Source organism: Cydia pomonella, chromosome 20 (genome assembly GCF_033807575.1).
Source record: "Cydia pomonella isolate Wapato2018A chromosome 20, ilCydPomo1, whole genome shotgun sequence".
In the NCBI taxonomy this organism is placed as follows: Eukaryota; Metazoa; Arthropoda; class Insecta; order Lepidoptera; family Tortricidae; genus Cydia; species Cydia pomonella.
In genome coordinates, this window is record NC_084722.1 from 4,076,381 (window position 1) to 4,088,757 (window position 12,377).

The 12,377-nt window shown below is 37.4% G+C and overlaps 1 protein-coding gene across 1 annotated transcript in view; it reads right to left on the reverse strand.

The window, feature by feature from the left end:
* Positions 1-6,557: 6,557 nt before the first annotated feature.
* The window catches only part of LOC133529301 (eukaryotic translation initiation factor 4E transporter-like), a 64,087-nt gene continuing 58,267 nt past the window's right edge, over positions 6,558-12,377 (reverse strand). Inside the window, exon 26 of the mRNA XM_061866998.1 lies at positions 6,558-11,319. Coding sequence (XP_061722982.1) covers positions 11,141-11,319 — 179 coding nt within the window. The 3' untranslated portion in view covers positions 6,558-11,140. The remainder of the gene's footprint in view (positions 11,320-12,377) is intronic.

The following is a 12,377-nucleotide window of genomic DNA, read 5'->3' on the forward strand; positions in this document are numbered from 1 at the left end:
AGTTTGATTTTTAAATAAACGCTACGCAATAAAGATGGAAATTATAAATAACATTAAATTTGTACCTAGAGTTCTGTGATAAGAACGACTATCAGTCGTAAACTTGTTTCTTTGACCCTCGCGTGTCACATTTTTGCCTCCTCTCGGACTTTGATATGAAGCGGTAATGATTTTCTATTATAAGAACTGGACTGGGCACTACTGTTTATTATTAACGTACCTATTTTGCCTGCAACGCCTTTATCTTGGTCCTCTTCTCAATCAGAAGATGACTGCGTAGGTTTAAAAACACGAAATTATTAGAATATGTAGGATATACATATCTTTAGATAGGTACCTACTAATTTAACATAATCCGCTAAATTTAGCGGGTTAATCAGGTAAAGGAAAATATTGAATTATTGAACTGGAAATATTTGCTCCTTAGTGTAGGTAGTGGTCTAACAGGTAGGTATTTTCTCACATTGATACCCTCGTTAAGTAGGTAATAACAGTTAACTACCTGTACCTATTGAGATTATATGTATTAATATACCTACAAGTACCTAATTGCAATACATCGATACTTTATTTACACTTACTGTGTATTTGTAGCGCCCTTGTGTGACCTACCTATTTGAATAATAAACATTTGATTAATGTGATCCGCCGATTCCAAAAGTAAACTCGATGCACGATTTGCTAGCCTAGTTCACTTGAAAGAAATAGTTCTACCAACTATCGCCTCTCTATGCGACATTATTAACTAGCCCTAGGCATTAGCCGTTTACTTAGTCAACGTTTGTGCGACTTATAAAACACCACAGTAGGTGTGGCATTGATAAAACGCCTGACAAACTTCAATGATAAAGGTAGGTACTTACTTCAATTTACAATAGATGTAATACATGAAATACTTACGTATTGATCGCTTCGCCTAACTGCGCATGTGTAGTATTGCGCTGTGGGAGGCGAAAGCAAATTTAAATTTGTTAGTCAGTCCGCTAGCGGTTGCCTTGAGCTGTAGTCGCTTGTATTGGCGTTCAGAGATAATCAACCTAGTAATTATTTACATTAGAGCTCATTAAAGTCTGAGCTCAAATGAGGTTCTTCGTACGTAATAGTCGCTATAGTTTTCGTTTAAAGGGTTTGGTTTGAGAACTCGATGCCAAGAGTGGGTTATTTGTGGCAATCGCAGGGTGTTCTCCATCAGAACCACAAGTGCTTTATTTCACTCAATTCCACACAGCAATCCTGATGAATGATTTGACTTGGCCATTTAGATTGACTAATAAATGATCCGGCTTTCCCAATAATCTCAATACCATAATTGCCTTGACGTGTTTCTAGTTAAATGTGAGTGCATACCTTTGTTTCTTGTCAATTTATTGTTTTTCCATTGCTCATTTTAGGTACATCACGTTAGTTTTAAGTTCCTTCCTTGTGAAGATTCAATTTAGATAATCCATAAGTTTAGAGTAGCCCCAATATATTTAACCCCATTGGACTCTACGCCACTTGATATTAGATAATATTGTCTTTGAGTCCACAGCAAGCCCAGCCGAATTACCCCATACAAACGGAGTTTCGTTCTCATTTTAAAACTACGTGTTGGATTGTAATGAAACTCTGCACATACAATGACATGAGCTACCTATATATCTAGTCTTGTAATAAGTTTGTATAGCTCCAGCTTCTCAAACACAATAGAGCAAAACAAGTTTTGTATGAAAAACGTAAAAATAATGCCTTTATTTCAGACAAGCATGATCCATATTTTGTTGGAGTATACGTCTTAACAAAAGTTATAACTTGAAATTTTGACTTAAAAATAAACATAAATAACTATCTTAGGTACTAAAGATAAATGCAAAGAGGAACAGTGCCTTACTAGGCCACTGACTGTCCCATCTGTCAGCCACCACGGTCAGGGGACTTAAATACGCTGCATTTTTTTAACTATGGTATCTGAAGCTAAATAAACCTACAGGCATAGGTATAGCTTATCCTATTGTAAGTTCAAAGTTCCAGAGCAATCTAGCTAGTTAATATTAATATAAAATAAGACCGTAACTTTGTATGGAGGTCAGAGCTTGCTGCAGACTTTTAACCTCACGAGACCCAGACGTTGTAATTTTTGTCTTTGAATTTGGAACCCTTAGTTACACAATATAAAAGTACAAAATAGATTGTGGAATATGTACTAAACATTGTATGCAGTATCTTAGACGCCATTCATTTATTAGACAATTTAGGGGAGGGGGGTCTTATTTTTTCTTACAAGACGCGGGAGGGGGTTTCAGTCTTTCTTTTTCATAGAACACGACACGTAAAAATTAAAATTTCTTCAGTACAGTCAGCAATAAAAGCTTGTACCAAAAATGAAATTTATTTGCCAAAAACTTATTTAATTTTGCAGTGTACTTAATGACTATCTACTTATTTGTAAGTACATCTGAATGTACCTAAATTAAGTACCTAACCAACTAAGAACAGGTAAGCTGATTAATCTTCTTCGTAATTTTGATATCACACTTTTTATGGAAAGAAGTTTATGTAAATTATAAAAATACAGAATAAAATAAATAATCTTGTTTAATTTACCTACCACCCAATATTTAAGCCGTATACGGTGTAACACTACTCAAAGAATGTACCCAAGTAACATATTAAATAGCGATACTTACCTAAAAAATAAAGACAGGTGCTTTACCTAGTTCAATTATTTTTGGAAGTTACTTTTAACGTTTCCTGCAATTTTATACCAAGGCTTGAAAAACTGAAAAAATATAAAGTGTTATACTTACCAAATAGCTGTCTATGTCCAATACCTAATTAAGGTTACCGCAGATGAGATCGTGATGAGTATCAAATTTTGGTTTGGTTGTATTGTTACTAATGAGTTGTGTAGAAGGCCAAAGAAGGACAGCATATGATCAAGATCTGTGTGTACTTAAACATATACGATTTCACAAAGATTCTTTGCGACCATTGTATGTGCTGTCACAAAGACTTAGAAATTATATTTAAGTATTTATCGAAAGACTCGAAAGCACGAGTAGCACGACTCACGACCTGGGGTACCTAGTATTATTAGTATTAGAATTTTCACCTCTTCAGGGGGAAAGGAGCACAGTTCGGAGGAATAAAACCTCGTCCAGAAATGGAAAAAAACTGGAACAAGTCAAAGTAGAGTTCTAATTCCAATCTGAACCAATTCGTTCGTAGAGTCAGAAGACAGTTCTGGAGTTCGAAAGTCCTAGAGTCACGGAGCACATCAGTGCCGGAATTTGGACAATTAATATAAACCACATTTATTGACGGGCCTTACGGCCAATAAGAATGGGGCCAGTACAGCGGTGTCACGCACATGAAATCGAACCAATCATGCAGCCTAACGCCACAACGCGATCGGTTGATGAGTTCGCATCACGCGCGCGATTGTTCGCAACTAGTTGCGTTAGACTGCACGATTGGCTCGAATTCGTGAGTGACACCGCTGAACTAGCACCATTTTAGTGCCCGTGTCATTGCTGTAAACACTCCCTACAGAGTGTCTTTAGAAAGTTTCTCAGCACGCGGCTTATCTTATCCCTCTCTGCTTTCACCATGTACAAATTTAATGGATACAGATGCAGAACGCACCGACGTAAAACTGTTTAAAAGCTTTTGATATCATCAACACTGATAAAACTGAGTATTCCTATTTGCCCCACACGTGACCGCCGCCATACCTAAGTCGCCTCTGGGAATGATTTATTTCAAAACGCCTATTCCCATCTGTGCCCGGCGGGGATAAGGTATTTGAGTTTGTTATAGTAGAATTGTCTCGCCGACGCCGACGAGTATTAGAAAAGAACAGTGAGCTATAAAAGCAAATTTTGGTAACAAAAAAATTACCAATGCGGAAAGAGCCACTAGGGAAAGAAACACGGCTCTGTCAATAATACCGATACCGACAATTCTGCTTCAATCCCATCATGAATGCAGAAGTGAAGTAGGGAGGACAATAGTATTAGTAGTTATATTATAAACAGGGAAGTAAAGTAAGAAATGTCTAAGAACACATGTAACATGTAATTGTTAACCGATGCTATGCCGAGGTCGTTAAACATGTAATCTGAGGCTTTCTTATTTTGAGTCTCACATTTTGTGTAATGAGAGAGTGTGACGCAATGCTCATTCGACCAATTAATAGAACAGTTGGAACATACCCCTTAACTATTGGATTTAAAAAAACGTTATAAAGACTGAGTCGAAAGCGGCAACTGTGATTCGCGCAGCGGGCCGAAAGTTGTCGCTTTCCGGCCGGAGAATAGAAACATTATTTGGACGAGGTTTTTTTTAAATCCACTTTTTTAATCAATAAAAATCTCGTGAAATTATACTATACGATCACAATAAACTATATTGAATAACATTACTATATATATGTTTTAAAAATTATGAAAATAAATATGATTTTTGTTTTCACTTGACGAACTCCACTGCATCGGGGCTCGTAAGAACTATGCTATTGTCAGAAAAGCTAAGTTTCGTCACCAACTCAATTCAAGGTTCAATCAAACGTTCGCGATACGTCCGCCCTATATAAGCAAAATATATTTCACTCGAACTTTATTTCAATAATGTCTGTTTCAATACTACTGACGCCATCTAGTTTATGTTACGGGAACTTGATAAACCCTGAAACAGCTTGTCTCATCGTCACATTCGCTTGCCGCTTTTAATCGATGTACCCATGACATTTTCTCGGCTGCAGTTTACTTAGCGACTTCTCAAAATCTGTGTGGGTTTAATATCAATTGTGTTTGCCTATGTCCAAGATTTACGTACAGTCAGCGTCAAATACTTTGTAGCAACCAAAGTAGCCAAATAGTTCGGTACACCATATATTTAGTATGGTGTACCGAACTATTTGGCCACTTTGACTGCTACAAAGTATTTGACGCTGACTGTACATTTGAGCTTTTCAACCGCCTGCAACGTCTTGCAACATTTCCGGTTATTTACAAGAGGTTCTTGTAGTCGCCATCAGATATATCGGAGCAGTCGAGGGGCTCAAATACATCTGAACACGCACCCTAACGCTTTGATAAGAGAGGCGTATTCAGATATGGCGACTGTACAACAACATGGTTTGATCAATAGGTACCTAATTAGACTCGGACCACGCGAACTCTGCAGCGATTTTGACAGCACAGACTGTGCAAGTGTAATTTGACACGTAAACTTCTATTCAATTATGACAAGCTGAAGAACCCTAAGCAGAGAAGTCTTCGTCGTGCTCTACCACCTCCTGCGGACTCGCACACATCTATAACAGATGATGTGGCCAATGATGAAAATAACACTTGCACAATGTGCTATCAAGTGCTGCAGACTTGCTGAGTTACCTTGATCTTGACATTCCGACTAAAGGAGGTTATTTTTATCAAGTTTATTACGTCTAGCTACTTTAACTACTTAGAGACTTCGAAGTTTTATGTTCCAATATTTTAAGTAACCGTGTTTATATGTTTACAACAGTAACCACAAAAAGAAACTCCAAGGAAATGCGTAACAAATGGGACAAAATGCCCATGGAAAAACTTATGCTTTAAAAGTTTTTCAAAATTTTGGCCAAAAGGGCCCATGCGATCAATAGAGTATTACTGCAATGTTCTGTCGCCAGAGCGCAGCACTGGCACAAAACATAAATCATAGAAAAACATATATACTACGCCTTGAACAGTTTTTTCAAGTTCGGACAGATTTATTAGTTACGAATAAAATATGACATAACATTGACTGTGACTTATTTTTCAAGTGTTTTTTTTTAAGAAAAAGACACGTGAAGATCGCTTACAGATGTAGTGAATAATCCTTTTCCATCGTATTTTTACGGAAACGTACGAACGAGTCATACTACTACAGTCAGACTCAATACAAAAAGTACTGAGGTTGACTGAAGTAGCATGACAAATACGAACGATACCGAGAAAATACGATGGGAAAGGATTATTCACTACATCTGTACCTACCTTCTAGAAATTATACAAAATCGAACTATATTTAAGGCGCCGACGGTTATTCTTGAATTTAAGTTATATATTGAGATGGAAAATGAAGTATTAGGAATGATTGTGAGGTATCAAAATCCGGTACCGCCTTGCGTAGGACGAATAACATCGAGCATGCCCAAAGAAAATGTTGATGTTGAGAAATGAGCCGGTATAAAAAAAAGGCAATAAATATGACCACAGATGACAAAGACTACCAACGAAAGCTACGAATGAAGAATAGGTGACGAAAGCAGAATGGGTCGAATGAAAGAACTTGACAAAAAACGAATAGGTCGACCTAATCGATACGTCACGTCAAATGCGTACACGGCGGGAAGAAGTTGATAACTAAAAATATAAAATTGAAGAAATTTTAACCATGTGATTCTGCTTTAAGCTCAAATTTCTTCAATTTTATATCTCGAGCAACTTCTTCCCGCGTTGTACCGAAATATTACAAGCTCTCCTCTTTTTTACCTTGAATCCGTGTTATCCGTGCCATATAAGTTCACGCAGTGAAATTAAACAAACACAAACTTTCAAATTTTCTTTAATCAATAATTTAAAGCTTACAGGAGACATTTTTTAAGTTGTAATACGTAAGCGACCGCATCACGGGACGCGACCAACCGACAAACAGAAATTTCGCCACTATTCAAAAAGAAACTCGCTCGGCGCATCTAATGCGTCAGCGCGGTCTTCGATACCAGTCCATGATTGCTTCACACAGTCCATAATATATCTGAAACCTGCTACACCATTCCAAATCTGAGCGCCCCATCTGAGCCAACGAGTTCAAATGGGGATATATTTACACCGGTACACAAGGCATAAGGCGAAAAGGAAGTATACGCTGTATTGCTTTGTTGAGCCTACTTTACTCGACACTGGGACGGTATAATCCAGGGTCTTAAAATGATAATTGACGTGCTCAGGTCTCGTTTTGTTCGAAAATTAAATGACCAATCATATCGATCTTGACGATCCACCCTTACCGTCCTAAGTCTAAAACCCTAAACCTTGAGTATGAAGTTTGGAGAAGTTTGCACAGGAATAAAATTAAAATCTATACTTTAATTTCTGGATATATAATTAAAACTTTGATGTTGACAATTTCAGGAGGATTGTCAAGACCATACTAAAATACTTGATTGGGATAAATTGCAAAAAAACTCCACAAATCGCTAAAACGTCGTACAGTGGAATACGTAAAATGTTTAAAAAAATATACTATCCGTAGTTCGTGAAATCCCAAAACCCCAATGCTAGTCTTTTACATTTGGGACGCTTCAAAATCCTTTACAAAAATGTTCTTAGCGATAAGACGAAATGAACACACGATATCCATCGTAAACGAAAATCTTTTCCTCTCATAAATGACGTAGTAACAAAAATGCTAACAAACACAACCGTAGACATACATAAACATTATACAATATATATTATTCTGCATACTATATTTCCGTTCATTCGTTATCATTCAGTCGTCCCGTTCACTCAAACAGTTTATCATTCGCATTTGTCAACTACCCGATCTTTCCCGCGATACTCCATAGTGTCACCGCCGGTCCGAAACCAAGCAGATATAAAAAACTAAATAATTCACTTAGCCATCAATATCTTCGCATAATTCTCAATAAAAACATGTCACAGAAGTATTACGTAAACGTTAGATATTTTTAACTAAATTAACTTGTTTAATTATTTAGTTTTTCAATCAATTCGCTTGCCGGCGGCCTACATTTTCTAGTTTCTCTCATACTTTCTTTTCGTCATATATCAGGTGGCGCTATGTTTTTACATGTCTAAGTATATCTCCCAATTTAAATACAGATAAGTCACGGCTAAACGCTCAATAATATTGATGAAATATATCGTCATATCATAAGCTAGGTTAGGTTACATGTAAACTAAATGACGGTATTTTCTAGCTTATTTTTAAGCTAAAATATCATCAGTATTATTGACTGCGTCCAACAATAATAATAGTCAAAATAAGGGAGCTGACACGGGGTTAAATAATACATTATACGATACCAGAATCTACGAGTAAACTCACTATACAAAGAAATACATCAAAAAGGTAACCCCTCAGCTGCTACCTCGGACTACAGCTACCATTCCATGATAATCATTTGTCTCTTTCCATCCTTGAAATTTACGTTTGTAAGAAAGAGACAAAATCTTTATTACTTGACTTAGAAGTCAGTTGCGTTGCAAAAAAGGGCAGACAATTGAATGTCACCAGTCTCATTAAAATATTTATGAAGAAACGAAATAAATTTAGAAATTGTCTTTCAGCTTTGACACGGTAAAACTAACAAGTAGTGTTTAGGCACTGCTTTAGTGACTCACTCTTATTCAAATTTCATACTGGAACGACATAACGTATTGACATTATTTATTGACAGTGTCTGCCCTAACAACAGTCACTGTTTTTATGAACATAATTATGTAAAAATGTAATGTATGTCTCATGTAATACCTTTTCTTAAACATATCGGTAACTGATTTTTTTTTTGTAATTTTAAGTGACAAAGTACCTTATTGTTTTGTTTAACACATTCTTAATCTATCAATTTAAAAACTCGTGTCTACAAGAATCAACTTTACAAATATTTTATTTTTCTTAATACATATTTAAAAAAATGGAAGAAAATGTAAATATATATTTAAAGCAAAATTATTTTCTACCATAGTTTTTCATAAACAGTTAATCATGTAGACAGCAGTTCTATAAATGTAATAGACGACGGATTTTTATCAGGAAACATGTTTAACAATTGCGTCAATAATTTTATAACATTTCAGGCATCAAGCACAACTTGACCATTACAATTACAGACTGCCAAAAGTTCAACATTATTTCCCTTTCACTGCAATGATGATAAATTTCTGACCTGAAATTCTGCATCCACCCAAATTTCAGTTGTCCATTTCACAAGTAATTTGATACTAGCTGCAATTTTGTGTCAAAATATCGCTGAAAAGGCCCAAGGATGGTATTCCCCGTGTCCAATTTCTTGGTCCTATGTGTATTTGCATCTCACGGTTTGCTTAATGCGAGGGTGAGACGGAATGCCCATTGGACAAAGAAATTGGACAGGTGGAATACCATCCTTATGCAAATTATATGTATTTTTTTCGATATAAGATCCATTTTGTTATCCAATCCTAAGCATGAAAATACCAGCTTTTCAGAATGGATTGAACAAGATATGTTAAGTCTAAGAAAAAAACGTGCCCTCCAAACCACAGCTGAAATATGGCCTTGTACAGTCGCCATCAGATATATCGAAGCGGCCGAGGTGCTCAAAAATATCTGAACACGCACTCTAACGCGTTGACAATGGAGGCGTGTTCAGATATTTGTGAGCAGCTTGGCCACTCTGATATATCTGATAGCGGCTGCACTTTGCCATGTTTTGTTGACACTGGATTGTCAAAAGTTCACTTTTGAATCCAGTACGATACGCCGGCCCGAGCCATCTACAGCTGTTAAACTCTAAGCAAGAATTTATCTTAAGACTTTCATATACAATCAATAAATTATTGCTATAGGTACTTTAAGATATGATACAATAAAATGGCAAAAAAGGTGCATGCAGGGACAACCAGAATGTCAGGATGGCCAAGTGTTAGAATACACTGTCAATAATCTGTTCTCTCTGGCAGCAAACGGGGATGACGAAAACGGGCGTGTTTGCCTCCCTGTCACACTTACGTACGAATTTTCAAGTGCGACAGAGACGCAAGTTAACATACCACGTCGAACGTGGTTCGCGGTGAGCCCTCAGTTCACAAATACGTTAGTCACAAATAATTTACTTTACATTTTTGAGTGATTTAGGGTATTATTTCAATTGAGTCCCAGTAAAAAGTTTGAGCAATTAAGTATTTTGACTATTTTGGTGAGCTATATTTCGATAAGAGAAATACCACTTATTTTGATGTGTGAAAATAAACTTGATAAACCGCTTGAAATAGTACCCTAATTCATGCTCCACCTCGTGTTTCATACTTCAACCTAATGAGTTTCGGGCGATGAATAACTCAGTTCCAATAGCAGATTTCAAATGAGTTTTGTCTGTCGAGTATAATAACCATCTTCCACGCGGTATCAAGATTGAATAACATTCCATACTCCAGATGTCGCTGCTGTTATGTTAATTATAGTCTGGGCAACTATCGTGACCAATGAACATTCAAGAGACCGTGCATGTTGGGAGGGTCTGCTATCTCGTAACCTGATAAAAGCGAGAACATTTCAAGCTTTTAAACAGGTGCTGCCCCCTACATTTCACGCTCTATTTCCCATAGTAGGGTCTGCCATCTGGTGGCTTAACTCTAGAAATGGAGCTTGACATAATGCTTCGCGCAATAGGAGGCTTCAGTGTCTACAGTTTATGCACGCTCCCGATAGATATTGTCTGTTTTTAACGTGTTAATGATCAATTATAAATATTATAATCCATATTTTTTATATTTCCTGATTTTTTTATAATACACAATAGGTGCTCAAACTATAGTCTGTGTAAGGGTATTCCACCCGTCCAATTTCTTGGTCCAATTTGTATTTGTGTCTCAGATATTGTTTAATGAGAGAGTGAGACGCAATGCACATTGGACAAAGATATTGAATAGATGTAATACCAACCTTAGCTAACTTTGCATAATTTTTTAATTTCCAAAGTGTGAAATATCATAAACGCCATAATATCATAGAAACTTAACGTTTATGGTGACACCAAAGAGCTATTGATTGTAATAGCAAGGTAAAGTCTAAGATAAAAACGTACCCGCTAACTTTACAGTCAGACCAGATGGCGCTATACCGCATATGTTTTCTAGTCACTCAATTGTCAAACGTCAAATTTGACAACCAAAGTTACCTAATAATGTCTGTCGTGCTCGAGGACGGCAGATGTACGCCGTAAAGAGTCATCTCCTCTAGCTGTCAAATTAGAAGCACTAAATCTTTAACTGTCCTCATCATGCATGATCGATAAATTTTTGGTGACACTCTTAACACTGTCGCTGTAGAGTAGCTCTTAGAAACTTAAAATTTTAGCCTCAACTTCCACACCACGTTCGGTCCCGTACGCCGCGTGCAGTGCTCAGTTGCGCAGCGGCGGCGCGGGCGAGTGGTGGTGGCGCTCGAGGTCCTCGAGCGAGAGCGCGTTGGGCACGTGCACGGAGGGCAGCTTGCCGGCCGACGCGCGCGCCAGCAGCTCGGGGGAGAACCAGCGCGCCAGCTGGTTGTCGCCGCCGCCCGTGCCGCCCACGCCGCCTAGCTCTGTTACAAATTATACTCTTCATTTTTATTAGGGTTCCGTAGCCAAATGGCATAAAACTATAAGGGTTCCTTATAGTTTCGCCATGTCCGTCTGTCTGTCTGTCCGAGGCTTTGCTCCGTGGTCGTTAGTGCTAGAAAGCTGAAATTTGGCATGGATATATAAATCAATAAAGCCGACAAAGTCGTACAATAAAAAACAACCCTAGAGTGTGGGGTATCGTTGGAAAGGTCTTTCAAAACTAATAGGGGTTTTCAAGAAACATTTTTTGATAAAGTGAATATATTCGGAGATAATCGCTCCGAAAGAAAAAAAATGTGTCCCCCCCCCCCTCTAACTTTTGAACCATAGGTCCAAAAAATATGAAAAAAATCGTGGAAGTAGAGCTTAAGAAAGACATTAAATGAAAACTATAGCAGACATGATCAGTTTAGCTGTTTTTGAGTTATCGCAAAAAGTTTTCCCTTCATAGTAAAAAGACTTACTTTAATTAGGTACTGATTATGCAAATTTGCCTATTTGTTTAACTCGGGTGAAAGGTACCGTTTCATCCCTTGGTTAACAATTTACTATACTTTAAGCTCCAGTTTAGCTTATTGGCCGGTTTTTATATCATTTCTGATCTCACCAAACGATAAATCGGAGACATCATAACGTTTAGGACATTGTTACACAAATTGACTGAGCCCCACGGGAAGCTCAATAACTTCAATAAGGCTTGTGTTGAGGGTACTTATTAAACGACATATGTATTTAATATATAAATACTTAAATACATAGAACACCCATGACTCAAGAACAAATATCCGTGCTCGTCACACGAATAAATGCCCTTACCGGGATTTAAACCCAGGACCATCGGCTTCAGGGTCACTACCCACTAGGCCAGACGAGTCGTAAATATCATGTTTTTACGAACTTGTGTAATCACTAAACAAGAATTTAGGAACGAGTGTGAATGGATCTAATTATCACGAATACGTAATTCCTGTACGCGCCCGTGGCTTAATGGCACACACAATGGTTTTCATCACACTTGAGAGGCAGTTACAGTTAAAGC